This window comes from Schistocerca nitens, chromosome 2 (assembly GCF_023898315.1).
Source record: "Schistocerca nitens isolate TAMUIC-IGC-003100 chromosome 2, iqSchNite1.1, whole genome shotgun sequence".
NCBI lineage: Eukaryota > Metazoa > Arthropoda > Insecta > Orthoptera > Acrididae > Schistocerca > Schistocerca nitens.
In genome coordinates, this window is record NC_064615.1 from 632028858 (window position 1) to 632047842 (window position 18985).

General features: G+C 41.8%; 1 protein-coding gene across 2 annotated transcripts in view; it reads left to right on the plus strand.

The window, feature by feature from the left end:
* Positions 1-18985, plus strand: part of LOC126236743 (patronin) — a 438638-nt gene that overhangs the window by 372712 nt on the left and 46941 nt on the right. For both annotated transcript variants that reach the window (XM_049946276.1, XM_049946277.1), the window contains one exon: positions 6613-6696. In XM_049946276.1, the coding sequence (XP_049802233.1) occupies positions 6613-6696 (84 nt within the window). The remainder of the gene's footprint in view (positions 1-6612; positions 6697-18985) is intronic.

Genomic DNA, 18985 nt, shown 5'->3' on the forward strand with positions numbered 1-18985 from the left:
AAATCAAATAGGGGTAATGCAGGAGTAGGTTTAATAATGAATAAAAAAATAGGAGTGCGGGTTAGCTACTACAAACAGCATAGTGAACGCATTATTGTGGCCAAGATAGACACAAAGCCCATGCCTACTACAGTAGTACAAGTTTATATGCCAACTAGCTCTGCAGATGATGAAGAAATTGATGAAATGTATGACGAGATAAAAGAAATTATTCAGGTAATGAAGGGAGTCGAAAATTTAATAGTCATGGGCGACTGGAATTCGTCAGTAGGAAAAGGGAGAGAAGGAAACATAGTAGGTGAATACAGATTGGGGGGAAGAAATGAAAGAGGAAGCCGCCTTGTAGAATTTTGCACAGAGCATAACTTAATCATAGCTAACACTTGGTTCAAGAATCATAAAAGAAGGTTGTATACCTGGAAGAATCCTGGAGATACTAAAAGGTATCAGATAGATTATATAATGGTAAGACAGAGATTTAGGAACCAGGTTTTAAATTGTAAGACATTTCCAGGGGCAGATGTGGATTCTGACCACAATCTATTGGTTATGACCTGCAGATTGAAACTGAAGAAACTGCAAAGAGGTGGGAATTTAAGGAGATGGGACCTGGATAAACTGAAAGAACCAGAGGTTGTAGAGAGTTTCAGGGAGAGCATAAGAGGACAATTGACAGGAATGGGGGAAAGAAATACAGTAGAAGAAGAATGGGTAGCTCTGAGGGATGTAGTAGTGAAGGCAGCAGAGGATCAAGTAGGTAAAATGACGAGGGCTAATAGAAATCCTTGGGTAACAGAAGAAATATTGAATTTAATTGATGAAAGGAGAAAATATAAAAATGCAGTAAATGAAGCAGGCAAAAAGGAATACAAACGTCTCAAAAATGAGATCGACAGGAAGTGCAAAATGGCTAAGCAGTGATGGCTAGAGGACAAATGTAAGGATGTAGAGGCTTGTCTTACTAGGGGTAAGATAGTTACTGCCTACAGGAAAATTAAAGAGACCTTTGGAGAGAAGAGAACCACTTGTATGAATATCAAGAGCTCAGATGGCAACCCAGTTCTAAGCAAAGAAGGGAAGGCAGAAAGGTGGAAGGAGTATATAGAGGGTTTATACAAGGGCGATGTACTTGTGGACAATATTATGGAAATGGGAGAGGATGTAGATGAAGATGCAATGGGAGATACGATACTGCGTGAAGAGATTGACAGAGCACTGAAAGACCTGAGTCGAAACAAGGCCCCGGGAGTAGACAACATTCCATTAGAACTACTGATGGCCTTGGGAGAGCCAGTCATGACAAAACTCTACCATCTGGTGAGCAAGATGTATGAGACAGGCGAGATACCCACAGACTTCAAGAAGAATATAATAATTCCAATCCCAAAGAAAGCAGGTGTTGACAGATGTGAAAATTACCGAACTATCAGTTTAATAAGTCACAGCTGCAAAATACTGACGCGAATTCTTTACAGACGAATGGAAAAACTGGTAGAAGCGGACCTCGGGGAAGATCAGTTTGGATTCCGTAGAAATGTTGGAACACGTGAGGCAATACTAACCTTACGACTTTTCTTAGAAGAAAGATTAAGGAAAGGCAAACCTACGTTTCTAGCATTTGTAGACTTAGAGAAAGCTTTTGACAACGTTAACTGGAATACTCTCTTTCAAATTCTGAAGGTGGCAGGGGTAAAATACAGGGAGTGAAAGGCTATTTACAATTTGTATAGAAACCAGATGGCAGTTATAAGAGTCGAGGGGCATGAAAGGGAAGCAGTAGTTGGGAAAGGAGTGAGACAGGGTTGTAGCCTCTCCCCGATGTTATTCAATCTGTATATTGAGCAAGCAGTAAAGGAAACAAAAGAAAAATTCGGAGTAGGTATTAAAATTCATGGAGAAGAAGTAAAAACTTTGAGGTTCGCCGATGACATTGTAATTCTGTCAGAGACAGCAAAGGACTTGGAAGAGCAGTTGAACGGAATGGACAGTGTCTTGAAAGGAGGATATAAGAAGAACATCAACAAAAGCAAAACGAGGATAATGGAATGTAGTCAAATTAAATCGGGTGATGCTGAGGGGATTAGATTAGGAAATGAGACACTTAAAGTAGTAAAGGAGTTTTGCTATTTAGGGAGTAAAATAACTGATGATGGTCGAAGTAGAGAGGATATAAAATGTAGACTGGCAATGGCAAGGAAATCGTTTCTGAGGAAGAGAAATTTGTTAACATCGTGTATAGATTTAAGTGTCAGGAAGTCGTTTCTGAAAGTATTTGTATGGAGTGTAGCCATGTATGGAAGTGAAACATGGTCGATAACCAGTTTGGACAAGAAGAGAATAGAAGCTTTCGAAATGTGGTGCTACAGAAGAATTCTGAAGATAAGGTGGGTAGATCACGTAACTAATGAGGAGGTATTGAATAGGATTGGGGAGAAGAGAAGTTTGTGGCACAACTTGACTAGAAGAAGGGATTGGTTGGTTGGACATGTTTTGAGGCATCAAGGGATCACAAATTTAGCATTGGAGGGCAGCGTGGAGGGTAAAAATCGTAGAGGGAGACCAAGAGATGAATACACTAAGCAGATTCAGAAGGATGTAGGTTGCATTAGGTACTGGGAGATGAAGAAGCTTGCACAGGATAGAGTAGCATGGAGAGCTGCATCAAACCAGTCTCAGGACTGAAGACCACAACAACAACAGTAACTTACATAAGAAAGTAGCAATTACTTAACAAATAATGATATACATTTTCTTGTGAAATAGGAACTTTGAGTGGCATAAACAATTCAAACGGAAAATGTTCCAATATGCCACATGGTCACCTTCGTGTTTCGAGCAGTAGAACGAACAACTTTACAAAAGATCAGACAGTTCTGTTTGCGTTTTGCATGCTATTACTATCTACTGCACATGTGCGCCGGGTGCATCCCACGTGGATGGTGTAATAGGTCTACGTGAACCAGCCTGTAGTTACACATATTAACGCTTGGGGTGCTGGTGCATAATTCTACAGTTTAGGCACATCATGTAATACGGGCTTTTATGAGCTCCTCATAGGAGGTGTGCTATAGTGAGATCTGATTTTGCTGCTGTTTTAGCACAATGAATCAATCGAGTGGTTAAACCGAAAGAAAAACTGAAGAAAAGACTGAAGCTTGCGAACTGGAGTCTAAAATAATAGGATATCTGACCATATCATTAGTGACATGTAAGTCGGTAATAGGTATCTAAAGATGACTCATTTTGCTCTGAAACACATTTCACTATTGCTTTCCAAGTCAGATAACAGTATGTGACAGACAATAAGAACAAAAACAAAACTTCAAGTGACTTAAAATGTTTGGTCTCAGGGACCTCTATGAAGAGTCAGGTATTTTTATTTCATGTTAAAAAAAATTTATTCTTAAGTCCATGCCTGATATCTGCAAAGCTGTCCAAACAACACTTCAACAATTCATGTATGCATATTAACTATTTTCACTCACCAAATTAGATAGTGTGGATCATTGCTGAACAAACAAAGTATTTATTCAGTGTAACCAGTTAACGTTTGGTTTGTAAATGTGAACAGTGAAGGGTCTTGATTGCTACTTACGAGATATTATCAACTCCTGATCAATAACTTTTACAGAAGTTTGTAAACCTTGAAAATGTCTTTTATTGTTCAGAGCCAGATATTGTGAACACCATGGAAATTCCGTTTGCAACTAACCTTCTTCTTCTCCTCTCTCTCTCTCTCTCTCTCTCTCTCTCTCTCTCTCTCCCTCTCTGCATGTCTGTGTGTGTGTGTGTGTGTGTGTGTGTGTGTGTGTGTGTGTGCGCATGCACGATTTATTTATTTAGACATGAAGTTCCATAGGACCAAATTGAGTAGCAAATCTCCAAGGTCATGGAACATGTCAATACATGGAATTACAAAAGAAACGTAATAACAGATAAAAAAAGTTTAAGAACCCAAAAAAGTCAGTCCATAAGTTCAAGCAAATGCGATCAACAATATAACGTAAGAATCAGCTTAATTTTTCAAGGAACTCCTCAACAGAATAGGAGTAGTGCAAAATACCCAGACTAGTGAACAGGGGTTGACAAGAGGTTCGCGAACTTACACCACTTATTGCCCGAACCACCTGTTTCCGAGACAAAAATATCCTTTTAGAATGGGAAGAGTTACCCCAAAATATATACCATATGACATAAACAAATGAAAATAAGCAAATTAGACAAATTTTCGCTTCGAATCGTCACTTTCTTCAGATACCATTCAAATAGTAAAAATGGCAGCATTAAGTCTTTGAACAAGATCCTGAGCGTGGGCTTTCCATGACAGTTTATTATCTATCTGAGCACCTAGAAATTTGATGTGTTGAGTTTCACTAATTATATGCCCATTCTGTGAAATTAAAATGTCGGGTTTTGTTGAATTGTGGGTTATAATCTGTATAAACTGTTTCTTACGGTGATTTAACGTTAGTTTATTTTCTACAGGCCATGAACTTATGTCATGACCTGCACTGTATGAAACCGAGCCATTGGGGAGGGACTGTAAGTTGAAGCTGACTGCTGACAGTGGTGACGTGACATGACGTGATGGATCTGATGTTCCACATTTTCATCATAAAACACTTATTTATCTCCATACAATTCCAAAAACTTCACAATTTCACACTCATGGTATTTTATCAACCAACCATATGATGACATGGTGGAGGCATACTCGTGACTGAAAATCAAACAGATTTAATAGGAGGCTGTCAGTTACATCATAGGATTTGCCATAATACTTTGTTCATATGGGCCGTAGTTCACAAAAACATGGTTAAAGTTCCTGTAGCATGCCATGTGGGAACATACTTTAGGAAGCTTGTAAGATGAAGCTGACTGGTGACAGTGGTGGAATTCAGTGAACTGTAAGCTGATAAGTTATTAGACAGAACTGCTGGGTATTACTTACTGTCAGGAGGCAAAACATGTAGTATTGCCAGTAAACGCACATAAAATTAAACATACACAATACTAGCATAGCCGTAAGAACTGTTATTTCCTTGATTGGACAGGAGAGGAGGATAGACTGGGGCAGGTTAAAAATGAAGGACGAATCACTCTGACCACATGGTAAGAGGTATCCACCTGTAGTCTGTCATTTTTTGTTGATTTCTCTGGGTTGTCTTTCAGACTGAGTAAGGTGGTGCAATGGTAAGACATTGGACTTGCATGTGGGAGAATGTTATTTCAAATCTTCCAGAATGCAGTTTATGTTTTTCATGGTTTTGGTAGATCGCTTAAAGAAAATTGTGGGGTGAGACCTGTAGAGGAGGAGTGGGTGATTTCCCCAGCCCCACTCACCTCCCCACCCTTCCCTGTAATTCCCTAATCAAGCTTGTGTTCAGTCTCTAATGACTTCTTCAATGGGTTGTTAAATTCTAATATTTTGTCCTCCTTTGTCTTTCAGAGGTGGTTATTTTATTTGCTCAAGACAACCAGTGTACAAAGGAAGTAACATGCTGTTCAGTACCTAATGCTAATCATTTCAGACAAATGCTGTAAACTTCCCTTCAGTCAAATCAGAGCTAACACTTCGTCCTTGTATCTCAATGTTGGAATCAGTGGCGGATACACATGGGGGACGCACGGCTGCCCACAGTGCCACCCACGCCACCCCAGCCAGTTAGCCCACACTCTGTTCGTTTGTTTCTTTTGCCAGTCAACTCGACTTAATCGAGTTATCAAGTAGTTGTACTTTCTATGTAGCCCATGTATCTGCGTCACTGTCTGGCACAATGATAGCTAACACAAAACGCCCTTAGTAATCGTGATTCTGTTATGCAAGAATTGCCTGTTTGTCCTAGATCTGACAGTCCTACTTTGCACGCGCTGTACAAAATATTTGCTTGTCTGCGTGTATCTATGGCTAAAGTAGAAAGAAGGTTTTCAACATTGCAGTGTACAAAGACATGGTGAGGTCAACAATGGAGGAGGATCGACTTAATGGCTTAGCTCTGTTGAACACTCACCCTGACACTGATTTTCCTATTGACCATGTAATTAACCAATTTGCCAGGAAGAATAGGCACATATAATTCATCATTTAAGGAAGAGAACCACAATTGTAACTTCTTTATATCACAAGATGGCATTGTCTTGTATATGTGTATAATCACTTTAAATAAAACTTTCTTAAACTTTGCAAGTGAGTTGATTATTTTTTATTACGTTCATAAAAAGGTAGCTCAAGATATCTTTAGTGCCCCCTCCTTGAGGTTTTTCTGTATCCGCCACTGGTTGGAATAAAACTAACCTTTAACAAAAGAGTCCTATAAATAATGTTGTCTTTGAGTAGTGTGCATGTTCCTGGACTTTGTTAGTACATTCTGTAAAACAGTATATTCCTTTCTCTTGCATATGCTGTAAGACTCCTATTTTGGAAGTAATATAATAAATGTCATAAAATATTTTTTACACTTCTTATTATTGCATTTTTTGTTAAGTTTTAAGGAGGAAATTAAATATATGAAAGTGAGTAGTTAAAGGCATTATCTGTTTTGTTTTCTCAATGGCACATTCTTTTTCTCCCTAATTAACGTTGTGGTTTGTCATGTGACACTCACTTTGCAGATTCTCCAGATGATGGTCGGGGAGCATCACCTTGTCGTAGTGTCAACCAACTTGGCAGGAGAGGATCTTACAAAACTTCACGAGGTATGTTCAGCTGTATATATCACTGCATCCAAATTGTCTTAACATTATGAGACTACCCCAGGGGCTCGTGGCTCTTTTGTGAATTTTTGCTTGGTGTATATGGGGCCTCAAGCTATTGCAGCCCCTTCTTCCTTCCCTGGCTGCATTCCTTTTCCCATGCCTCTCCTTCCCTATCCTTGCTCCTTTACTTTTGCCGCTCCTTCCCCTCTCTTGCTGTCCTTGTCTACGTTGGCCCTGCTATCCTCCTGGTTCTGCTATCCCTTATGGTTTTGTTCCTCCCCTGCCCCTGTTTTGGGGTTTGACCTCCCCTCCTAAATGTTGTCTCCATAGTGTGAGCTAACTGGGAAAGAACACCTTACTTAGCATCTTTGTCATGTGACCTTATTGCTTCTTCCATCTTTTACTATTGCCTCCCCGTGTATGCCTAGGTGTGGTTGCTTGTCATTCTGGAGCATCAGAACTCTGAGCAGTGGCCGCCATACCAGACGGCCCTCGTTGTGGCCGAGTAGTGGCTATAAGAGAGTCCTTGATCAGAGTAAGTGGTGTCAGGATGGACACTTTGCGTATGAAACATATTAAGTTCCAAAAACTGGCCATTCTTCTATGTCTGTATCTTTAGTTGGAAGTGGATACTTCAATTCTGCTTCTTGTGACCGTGTGGTCTTTTGGTCTTTCCTTCTATGGCTATCCCCTGGGAGGAGAGCCAGGCTGGGGTCAAACACTTCCCCACTACCTAGTCTGTACCAGAATTGACAGGGACACTTTCACCACCAACAACCTCTCTTCTTCTTCTTCTCTTTTTTTTTTTTTTTTTTTTTTTTTTTTTTTTTTTTTTTTTTTTTTTTTTTTTTTTTTTTTTGACTCTGAGTAGGGTGTGGTCAGGTTTGCTGTTGATCAAAACTATTACTGCCACCCAGTCTGCGGCTCTTCGTGCTTGGGGCCATCTTGTTGACATCCCAGTGCCCATTAGTCACCACCAATATTTGAATATGGTTCAAGACATCATTTTTCATAGGGACCTTATCCTCCTAACTGTTGAGGTACTATGCACAAATCTGAAACGGTGGGGCATTTATTTTGTTTAGCGTGTTCAGAAAGGCCTTAAGGACAATCACATCAATACCGGTACCTTTATTTTGACATTTCAGGGAGATCCCTACAGTTTACCACTGTGATGTGATGCAAAGCTGTACATCTTGCCACCCACGAGGTGTTTCTGGTGTTTGCTTTTGGATCACATCTTCTCGCTGTACAGCGGATCCTCTGTGCGTTGAATCTGGATACCCACTCCTTGAGAAGAGCCCCTGTGTTCTGCCACCTGTATATGTTTGTCACAGAGGTCACTTTCCTTGCTCACCAGATAACCCAGCTTATAAGAAGGAGTAGTAGTTCCAGAAGCATCAGTACTTTGATCGTTTATCTTACACTGAGGCTAATCAGATATATGACAGTCTTCACCCTGTGTTCATGACATCTAACTTTGCCTCTGTTACATCGTTCTCCCATCCTCTGCCCTTCTTATCCTAGCCCCACCTCCTCTCTTCTCCCCTTCCCCTGTGGTTTCCACACCCTCCTCTCTGTGTGCCGCTCTCCCTATCAAGCCAGGGAAAGAGTAGAGTCCCTCTTCTTTTGAGTCTGCCGGTGATGGGACACTCTCCAGTGACCCCTTTCTGTGGCAACACACACACACACACACACACACACACACACACACACACACACACACGCAGCAGGTTTGACACTTTGTTTATAGATGTGTCATCCCCCCATCCTTGTCATTGATGGATGGTGACCCAGCAAATGTGACTGGCTTCGGCCCATTTGCCTCCCATTTCGATCCCTGTTCTGTGCTTATTGATCAGAATTGTGAAGGATACTACTGTCACTTTCTGGAGTTGTAATACCTTATTTCCTCCTATTCTTCAGTGTGTGTCCATCTACAGGAATCTCATTTTACCAACGTGCACTCGCTGACACTCTTTTGTGTCTGCTTTGTCAGAACTGATTCAATCATTTGACAGCTTCTAGTGGCACTTGCATTTGGTCCGTACAGACTTTGCTAGTACATGGATCGCCCTTCATAGCACATTCGAAGTGGTTACCATCTGGGTCCACATCCTTTCTCCACCCTTCCTCCTCCTCGGGGATTTTAATGCCAATCACTCTTTTGTGGCAGAGTACTTTATTATCTGGTCAGGGTCTCTTCATAGACCATTTTCTTGCAGACCACAACATGTGCCTTCTTAATGACGATTACCCTATCCATCCTAGTGCAGCTTATGGCACTTTTCCTGCCATCGATCTTTTGCTCCATTCGCCCTCCCCTTCTCCCTTCATTACACCAGTTGCCACTAGTGACCACTCCCCTTTGATTTAATTTTGGGGAAAATTTAAGGTATATCGAAATAAGAGGCAAAAGGGAAATGGAGGTGGCGTATTTGATGCAATAGACAAGAAACTGAAGAGGTAGAAATTGAAGCTGCATGAGAGATTGTTTGGGCAAGACTCAGTATCGGAGATGGACTTAAAATGATGATGCGATCCTTCTATCCCCCACCATACTCATCTCGTGAATTAACTGAAAACTCCAGTGAAAACCTCAGTTCACTTGCATGTAAGTTCCCCCATCATACTATAATCATCGGTTGAAACTTTAATCATCCAATAATTACAGTTTTGCAAGTGGTGGGTATGGTAAGACAACCTGTGAAACTTGACTAAATGCCTTGTCTGAAAACTACCTAGATGAGATAGTTAGGAACTCCACTCATGATGGAAATATATTGGATCTAATGACAACAAATAGACCTGACCTCTTTGCAGATATCCACATCGAAACTGGTATCGGTGACCATGCAACAGCTGTGGCAACAATGATAACCATAGTACAAAGGACAGCTAAAACTAGCAGAAAGATACATACATTTAGTAAACTGGATATTAAAAAAAAAAAAATAAAAAAAAAAAATAAAAAAATAGTGTCAAGTCTCAATCAGGAACTTGAAACTGTCAGCACAAGGTAAGGAGCATGTAGAGGAACCCTGGCTCAAGTTTAAAAGAATAGTTGACCATGCACTGGATAGACATGTACCCAGAACAGGTCATGACGGGAGGGAACCCCCATGGTATACAATCACAGTAAAAAAACTTCTAAAGAAATAGAGGCTACTGCATAATAGGTGTAAAACAAAGTCTAGGGCTATAGACAGAGATATACTGAATGAAACACATTTGGGTGCCAAGAGAGCAGGGCATGAAGCTTCAATGACTACTGAAGCAGAATATTGTAAAGTGATCTTTCACAGAACGCAAAGAAATTCTGGTTGCATATAAAGGCTGTTGGTATCAAAGCTAGTGTCCAGTCTGTAGTGAATGAGACAGGAACTGAAATTGAGGGTAGCAAAACAAAAGCTGAAACGCTTAACTCCATTTTAAAATGTTCCTTTACAAAGGAAACCCAAGAGAATTGCCAAGATTTAATCCTCATACCACTGAAAAAATGAATAAAATAAGTATTAGTGTCAGTGGTGTTGAGAAACAGCTGAAATAGTTAAAACTGAACAAAGCACCAGCACCTGATGGAAGCACTGTTAGATTCTATACTGAATTTGCGGCTGAGTTAGCCCCTCTTGTAGTCTGTTGTAGATCCCTTGAACAAAAAATCATGCCAAGTTCTTACAAAAAGGCACAGGTTGCACCTGTATACAAGAAATATAGTAGAAGTGATCCACAAAACTAACGTCCAATATCCTTGACAGCATTTTGTTGTAGAATTTTGGAACGCATTCTGACCTCAAACATAATGGTGTATCTTGAACAGAACTGCTTCCTCAATGCTAACCAGCGTGCATTTCGAAAACATCTATCATGTGAAACCCAACTCATACTTTCCTCACACGACACACACTGAAAGCTGTGGATCAAGGCAATCTGGTAGATGCAGTATTTCTTGATTTTCGAAGAGCATTTGACTCGGTACCATACTGTGGCTATTGTCAAAAGTATGATCACATGGGGTATCAAGTGAAATTTGTGACTGGATTGAGGACTTTCTGGTAGGGAGGATGCAGTATGTTATTTTGGATGGAGAGTCCATCGTTGGATGTAGACATTACTTCAGGTGTGCCCAAGGGAAGTTTGTCGGGACCATTACTGTTCATATTGTATATTAATGACCCATGCAGACAATAGTAACATCAGGCTTTTTGCAGATGATGCATTTATCTGTAATGAGGTGCTATCTGAAAGAAGCTACATAAATATTCAATCAGATTGTGATAAGATTTCAAAGTGGTGCAGACACTGGTGACTTGTTATAAATCAGGGCCGGCCAAACGCTGCACAGTGTGCAGACGTGCAGAAGTGTTGCACGTGTGCGACAGCGACATCTGTTATTAGACATGTGACCTAAATGAACGGCGGCGGCTTCACTTCCCTGTGGTACAAGCAAGAGCGCAACATATCCAGTCTCGTTTACCCCTGGTGACCGTAACCTTAACAGAGAAGTACTGAGACATGGCAAGTACTGTGAAAAAGCAAAGGACGGGAGATCTATGTTCTCAGTCGTTTAGAAATGACTGGGAACTGCAATTCTTTTTCGTAGCCGTTGGTGCTTCCCCCATGAACCATGGACCTTGCCGTTGGTGGGGAGGCTTGCGTGCCTCAGTGATACAGATGGCCGTACCGCAGGTGCAACCACAACGGAGGGGTATCTGTTGAGAGGCCAGACAAACATGTGGTTCCTGAAGAGGGGCAGCAGCCTTTTCAGTAGTTGCAGGGGCAACAGTCTGGATGATTGACTGATCTGGCCTTGTAACATTAACCAAAACGGCCTTGCTGTGCTGGTACTGCGAACGGCTGAAAGCAAGGGGAAACTACAGCCGTAATTTTTCCCGAGGACATGCAGCTTTACTGTATGATTAAATGATGATGGCGTCCTCTTGGGTAAAATATTCCGGAGGTAAAATAGTCCCCCATTCGGATCTCCGAGCGGGGACTACTCAAGAGGACGTCGTTATCAGGAGAAAGAAAACTGGCATTCTACGGATCGGAGCGTGGAATGTCAGATCCCTTAATCAGGCAGGTAGGTTAGAAAATTTAAAAAGGGAAATGGAGAGGTTAAAGTTAGATATAGTGGGAATTAGTGAAGTTCGGTGGCAGGAGGAACAAGACTTTTGGTCAGGTGATTACAGGGTTATAAATACAAAATCAAATAGGGGTAATGCAGGAGTAGGTTTAATAATGAATAAAAAAAATAGGAGTGCGGGTTAGCTACTACAAACAGCATAGTGAACGCATTATTGTGGCCAAGATAGACACAAAGCCCATGCCTACTACAGTAGTACAAGTTTATATGCCAACTGATTCTGCAGATGATGAAGAAATTGATGAAATGTATGATGAGATAAAAGAAATTATTCAGGTAGTGAAGGGAGATGAAAATTTAATAGTCATGGGTGACTGGAATTCGTCAGTAGGAAAAGGGAGAGAAGGAAACATAGTAGGTGAATATGGATTGGGGGGAAGAAATGAAAGAGGAAGCCGCCTTGTAGAATTTTGCACAGAGCATTACTTAATCAGAGCTAACACTTGGTTCAAGAATCATAAAAGAAGGTTGTATACCTGGAAGAATCCTGGAGATACTAAAAGGTATCAGATAGATTATATAATGGTAAGACAGAGATTTAGGAACCAGGTTTTAAATTGTAAGACATTTCCAGGGGCAGATGTGGATTCTGAACACAATCTATTGGTTATGAACTGCAGATTGAAACTGAAGAAACTGCAAAAAGGTGGGAATTTAAGGAGATGGGACCTGGATAAACTGAAAGAACCAGAGGTTGTACAGAGTTTCAGGGAGAGCATAAGGGAACAATTGACAGGAATGGGGGAAAGAAATACAGTAGAAGAAGAATGGGTAGCTCTGAGGGATGAAGTAGTGAAGGCAGCAGAGGATCAAGTAGGTAAAACGACGAGGGCTAATAGAAATCCTTGGGTAACAGAAGAAATATTGAATGTAATTGATGAAAGGAGAAAATATAAAAATGCAGTAAATGAAGCAGGCCAAAGGGAATACAAACGTCTCAAAAATGAGATCAACAGAAAGTGCAAAATGGCTAGGCAGGGATGGCTAGAGGACAAATGTAAGGATGTAGAGGCTTGTCTCACTATGGGTAAGATAGATACTGCCTACAGGAAAATTAAAGAGACCTTTGGAGAGAAGAGAACCACTTGTATGAATATCAAGAGCTCAGATGGCAACCCAGTTCTAAGCAAAGAAGGGAAGGCAGAAAGGTGGAAGGAGTATATAGAGGGTTTATACAAGGGCGATGTACTTGAGGACAATATTATGGAAGTGGAAGAGGATGTAGATGAAGATGAAATGGGAGATAAGATACTGCGTGAAGAGTTTGACAGAGCACTGAAAGACCTGAGTCGAAACAAGGCCCCGGGAGTAGACAACATTCCATTAGAACTACTGATGATGGCCTTGGGAGAGCCAGTCCTGACAAAACTCTACCATCTGGTGAGCAATATGTATGAGACTGGCGAAATACCCACAGACTTCAAGAAGAATATAATAATTCCAATCCCAAAGAAAGCAGGTGTTGACAGATGTGAAAATTACCGAACTATCAGTTTAATAAGTCACAGCTGCAAAATACTAACGTGAATTCTTTACAGACGAATGGAAAAACTGGTAGAAGCGGACCTCGGGGAAGATCAGTTTGGATTGCGTAGAAATGTTGGAACACCTGAGGCAATACTAACCTTACGACTTATCTTAGAAGAAAGATTAAGAAAAGGCAAACCTACATTTCTAGCCTTTGTAGACTTAGAGAAAGCTTTTGACAACGTTAACTGGAATACTCTCTTTCAAATTCTGAAGGTAGCAGGGGTAAAATACAGGGAGCGAAAGGCTATTTACAATTTGTATAGAAACCAGATGGCAGTTATAAGAGTCGAGGGGCATGAAAGGGAAGCAGTGGTTGGGAAAGGAGTGAGACAGGGTTGTAGCCTCTCCCCGATGTTATTCAATCTGTATATTGAGCAAGCAGTAAAGGAAACAAAAGAAAAATTCGGAGTAGGTATTAAAATTCATGGAGAAGAAATAAAAACTTTGAGGTTCGCCGATGACATTGTAATTCTGTCAGAGACAGCAAAGGACTTGGAAGGGCAGTTGAACGGAATGGACAGTGTCTTGAAAGGAGGATATAAGATGAACATCAACAAAAGCAAAACGAGGATAATGGAATGTAGTCAAATTAAATCGGGTGATGCTGAGGGGATTAGATTAGGAAATGAGACACTTAAAGTAGTAAAGGAGTTTTGCTATTTAGGGAGTAAAATAACTGATTTTGGTCGAAGTAGAGAGGATATAAAATGTAGACTGGCAATGGCAAGGAACTCGTTTCTGAAGAAGAGAAATTTGTTAACATCGAGTATAGATTTAAGTGTCAGGAAGTCGTTTCTGAAAGTATTTGTATGGAGTGTAGCCATGTATGGAAGTGAAACATGGACGATAACCAGTTTGGACAAGAAGAGAATAGAAGCTTTCGAAATGTGGTGTTACAGAAGAATGCTCAAGATAAGGTGGGTAGATCACGTAACTAATGAGGAGGTATTGAATAGGATTGGGGAGAAGAGAAGTTTGTGGCATAACTTGACTAGAAGAAGGGATCGGTTGGTAGGACATGTTTTGAGGCATCAAGGGATCACAAATTTAGCATTGGAGGGTAGCGTGGAGGGTAAAAATCGTAGAGCGAGACCAAGAGATGAATACACTAAGCAGATTCAGAAGGATGTAGGTTGCATTAGGTACTGGGAGATGAAGAAGCTTGCACAGGATAGAGTAGCATGGAGAGCTGCATCAAACCAGTCTCAGGACTGAAGACCACAACAACAACAACAGCCGTTTGTGAAAACACACAGTGTTTGCTGTGCCGCCGAATAATAGGCATCCAGCGTAAGTTTTCAATTGAAAGACATTACAATACATATCACAAAGACGAGTGTAGTGTACTCAACAGAGAAGAATGGCAAGCAAAATTAAATATCCTTCAGAAAATGGATGAGACAAATCAACTCGATTTTACTGTACGTCAAAGTAACTGATGCTTCTTGAACTCTTAGTTTCTTGTGTTACATTTATGTCTGTTTTACTGTATGCTATACAATGTACTGTTTTCAGTACAAACCACACTAAATCTTCACTGCGAGCAAGTTTTAAAATCACATTAAGAATTGCACAATCTGGGAAATGCTTTTCCGAAGGGGACTTTGTGAAAGGGTGTCTGATTGATGCTGCCGAACTTGTGTGTCCCACGAACGTTAGCAGGTTTCAAGAAATCAGTCTATCCAAACAAACAGTGACAAGACGTATCAGTGCTATGGCCGGCGATCTGCACAGGCAGCTAATAAATAAGGCTAAATACTTTGTTGTTTCTCTGTTGCGCTCGATGAAGCAACAGATCGTACAGATACAGCCCAGGTTGTGATATAGATATGAGGTGTCGATAACGCACTTCGTGTAACAGAGGAGCGACATCTGTGTGTAGAAACATGCACTACACGAACGCTGATGGCTGCGGCGTGCACGCTGTGACCCGGAAGTTGCACATGTGCAGGAGCACCGCACGCGTGCAGAATTTCTGGCTGGCCCTGCTATAAATGTTCAGAAATTTAAAGTCTTGCACTTCACAAAATGGAAAAAATGTAGTATTCTGTGACAGTAATATCAGTGAGTCACTGTTGGAATCGGCCAACTCATACAAATACCTGGGTGTAACACTTTGTAGGACATGAAGTGGAATGATCACATAGGTTTAGAGGTGGGTAAAGTAGGTGGTGACTTCACTTCATTGGTAGAATACTGGGGAAGTGCAGTCAATCTACAAAGGAGATTGCTTACAAATTACTTGGGTGACCAGTTGTAAAGTATTGGTTAAGTGTGTGGGACCCATACCAAATAGGACTATACAGCGGATATTGATTGTATTCGTAGAAGGGCAGCACGTATGGTCGCAGGTTTGTTTAATCCGTGGGAGAGTGTCACACAGATACCGAAGAAACTGAACTGGAAGACTCTTGAAGATAGACATAAACTATCCCAAGAAAGTCTCTTAACAGTTTCAGGAACAGGCTTCAAATCGTGAGTCTAGGGATGTACTAAAACACCCTACATATCGCTCGCATAGGGATCATGAAGATAAGGTTAGAATAATTACTGCCCACACAGAGGCATTCAAATAATCATTTTTTCCTTGCTCCATACATGAATGGAATAAAATAAACCCTAATAACTGGTACAATGGGACTTACCATTTGCCAAGCACCTCACGGTGGTTTGTAGAGTGTAGATGTAGATGTAGATTCTCTCATTTCCATCCGTGTACTGCCGGTCTGATTACCCTTAAACGCCTTCATGCCAAATCCGTATACTTAATGAAACAGAGCAATTAGGTGTGTTGGGAATGCTTCGCCCCCTCACTATGTTCTCCTCCTCTCTCTTCATCATAGATGTGGGCTATGCTTTACACCCTCCAAGGTTGCCAACAGCCATCTTCCATCCCAGGCCTTGCCTGCCTGGGTGACATTTGTATGGACCCATTGGTTCTTGTGGAATACCTTGTGACTCATTTTGTGACGGCATCAGTGTTATCATCCTATCTGATTGTCTTCCTCCTCTGGAAACAGTAGGCCCAAAGCTTCTCACTTACGTTTTACTCCTTGTCAGGTGGAATCCTGCAATGAACCTTTTGCTGAGTGAGAACTTCTGGCCTTCTCCTCTTCCCACAGTTCATCTCCTGGCCCCAATTATGTCCATAACCTATTGTTTCAACACCTCAATCCTCCATGACAACCATATTATCTGTGTTAATATAACAGTATTTGGCTCCAAAGTATTTTCCTCTCTCATTGTAGGGACAGTATTGTGGTTCATGTCCTTAAGCTCGATAAGGATCTGTTGTCCCATGGTAGTTACCGGCTGATCAGATGGTAGAGCACTTGCCTGTGCAGGGCAAAGGTCTCGAGTTCAATTCTCAGTCCGGCACACAGTTTTAATCTGCCAGGGAGTTTCATAACAGCACACACTCTGCTGCAGAATGAAAGTTTGATACTGGCTGATCAGTCTGACAAATGTCCCCTGCAAGTTATTTCAATGGATGGTGGCTCATTGGCTCTGTGGGCTCCTCAAATCGTGGGACCTTTGGTCTCCTTACTAGTGCAGCTTTCGGAGGGATTGTCTCTGATTGATCATCTGATTTCATTAAAAATCATAGTTCGGCAGGCCTTTTCTCAGTGCCACTATCATCTTGTCACAGTTTTCTTCAGTCTTCATAAGGTCTACAACATAGCTTGACTGTACCACATCTTTCTTACACTCCATGAGTGGGGTTTTTGGGGGCCCTCCTGAGTTTTATTTGCCAGTTGCTGTCCTATCGGTCATTCAGAGTTCAGGTCAGCACAGCTCCAGCTGTCTGCAGACCGAGGAGAATGGTGTTTCACAGGATTGTTCATTAAGTGTCCTTTTCTGCATTGCCATTAATGGACTCACGGCCCGTGTTGGACAGTTCGTCACCCCTACTGTGTATTTGGATGGTTTCAGCATTGTTGCGAGCTTCCACTCGGTGGCCTCTACAGAGCAGCAGCTTCAAGGTGCCACCTAGTGCACTTCTGTATGGACCTTTCTCCCATTGTTTTCAATTGTCTCCCCTTAAATCACAGGTGTTACAGTCCTGTTGCTGTGCTATGGTCCATCCTGATCCGGAGCTATGCCTAGACTCCTTACATCTGACCAAGAGCTCCCAGTCCCATTTCTTGGGCCTTCTTTTTGACAACAAGGCTACTTGGTTGCCCCATATTTGCCTTCTGAAGATTGACTGTTTCTGTAAACTCAAATGCCCTTCACATTATTGCTGACATCTCTTAGGACACAAATCGTTACTCTCTTCCATCTTTATTGGGCCGCAGTTTGCCCACCATTATGGTATCGGTTTGGCCATATGACCACTAGTGCCTTTCGCACTAACCATGTCGATAGTTTCCTGCTTGATGCTGGGATCCCCCCTACCCTTTGGTTCAGTGGTCTCAGCTCTTGGTTTCTAATGCCATCACTATCCAATCTTTCCCTGCTCACTCCTCATATTCTATTCTTTCCACGGCTCCAGGACGTCACCTGCCTGCTGTCCACCTTCTGACAGGTTTATCCATTGTGCTCCGTCTTGCTTCTCTACACTGCAGTGGTCATCTTCTCTCTGTGTGTGGTTCCCTACATTGTCTCCTTAACAAATCCTTTGGTTCCTTGGGCCCAAATTTGAATGGATATCTCCTGGGGTTCAAAAGCCTCCTCTGCTCTGGTGTGTTGTTTGGTCCACCTGCTTTTATGGGAGTGTCAGGGTGTTATTGTTTTTTACACCAATGGCTGTAAATGTGCCGATCACATGGGATGTGTATTGGCCTGGAACTCTCATCTTGCCTGTCATGTGTGAGATATTTATTGTGTAACTGATAGTCATTTACCAGGACCTTTCCCTTATTAAACTGCCCTCCCTCACCAGAGTATTGTTAAGTGCCAACTCGATGAATGACCTTCAGGCTATAACTTCCTGCAATTAAAGGGACTCCCGCCATGTGGAGTTCTTCTTTCCATCTGTCCTGGTGGTGGGGAATCTACCATCCTATGGCGTCTTTGTATCAGGCATACCAGGTTGATCAATGGTTTTTTTACTCTGTAATTAGCCCCCCCCCCTCCCTCTTTGTAGTTGCAGGACTCCCTCACTGTGATTCTTATTGTGATACACCCTCCAACTTTCCTTGTTGTGGGTGTTAGTGGACGATACATGCATGGTTACACCCCTCCTCGGTTTTCTTCATCTAAGTGATTGAATTTCCTTCCAGAATTGAAGTCTCTCAGTTAATGTTGGCATTGGTTTGGGAGGCCTCTGGCCTTGCTTACATACCAGCCAGGGTTTCTCTCCCCTTTTGCCCAAATTTTGTCTGGTCTTTTGTGCTGTTTTGTTCCCCCTTTTTCTTATTTTGTCTTCACCTATTGATGTCCCAGTAGTATTGCGATCATGGTGTGGCATCATGTGGGTATCAACATGGGTTGGCAGCACTGCCGGTACCCTGTCGCTTAGCACCTCTGGGGCAACACCTGCTCTCACCCCTGCCCCTCCTGTTCTTTATTATTCCTGATGCCCAGCATTCTTTCTGCCTTTTTGTTTTTGGTGTTTTCTTTTCTCAATGACTGGGTTCTGTTGGTGGTGTTCCTCCCTTAGTGGCTGCT